This window comes from Trichechus manatus, unplaced genomic scaffold (genome assembly GCF_000243295.1).
Source record: "Trichechus manatus latirostris isolate Lorelei unplaced genomic scaffold, TriManLat1.0 scaffold00040, whole genome shotgun sequence".
NCBI lineage: Eukaryota > Metazoa > Chordata > Mammalia > Sirenia > Trichechidae > Trichechus > Trichechus manatus.
The window spans coordinates 12,859,575-12,860,266 of NW_004443976.1; the positions used below are offsets into that span (position 1 = coordinate 12,859,575).

Consider the following 692-nt stretch of genomic DNA (forward strand, 5'->3'; position numbering starts at 1 on the left):
CTACTAAGCATGAAAACCCCTTAGCCCACCTGCACACAGTCCCGTCCCCAACTCCAGGCCTCACATTCTCAGCTGCCACCCTGTGGTAAGTACCTGGCCCAGATGGATGGAGGAGTGCTGGCCAGTGCAGGTAAAGATGCGCATAGTGACAAAGTGGCAAAGCTGGTCCCGGGACTGTAAGGAGACGGAAAAGCCTGCAAGGTGTAAGGGGTGAGGAGAGTTAGAAGCTTTGAGGCCAGGAATAGAGGCAGAGCTCAGAAAGACAAGGCAGAGAGGGGAGAATAGGAGGAGCAAGAAGGGGAACCAAGAACTCTCAGTAACTATTGTGGGAACTGACAAGGGAGCAGGATGGGGGACATGGGGCGCTCTGCTGGGAGGCCCCCTCTCAGTGGTATGCTGGAGCTGGCTTATACTGGCTCATGAAAGCAGACTTTGTTAAATTTTCAGGAATTTAACAAGCTAGTTAACTTCACATTGGTAGCCTGAAATCAACCATGGTGGGAATATTTACACCATGGAAATGGGCAAATGCTACAAATCAGGACTTTTTTCTGGAGAGTCAGTTGTTAAACATCTACCAGCAACCACTGGTCCCACTGCATCTGGGACCTAAAGGGGTTCTGGGTTCATGGGATGGGAGCCTATCTCTAGCTGAGAGGGTAAGGATTCTAGGCAAGCCTTTGGGAGTTTTT

General features: G+C 50.6%; 1 protein-coding gene across 1 annotated transcript in view; it reads right to left on the reverse strand.

Annotated features, from left to right (window-relative positions):
* Positions 1 to 692, reverse strand: part of LOC101359454 (arachidonate 15-lipoxygenase) — a 125,329-nt gene that overhangs the window by 116,122 nt on the left and 8,515 nt on the right. The window contains 1 exon segment of the mRNA XM_023730994.1: positions 94 to 194. Within this exon segment, the coding sequence (XP_023586762.1) occupies positions 94 to 194 (101 nt within the window).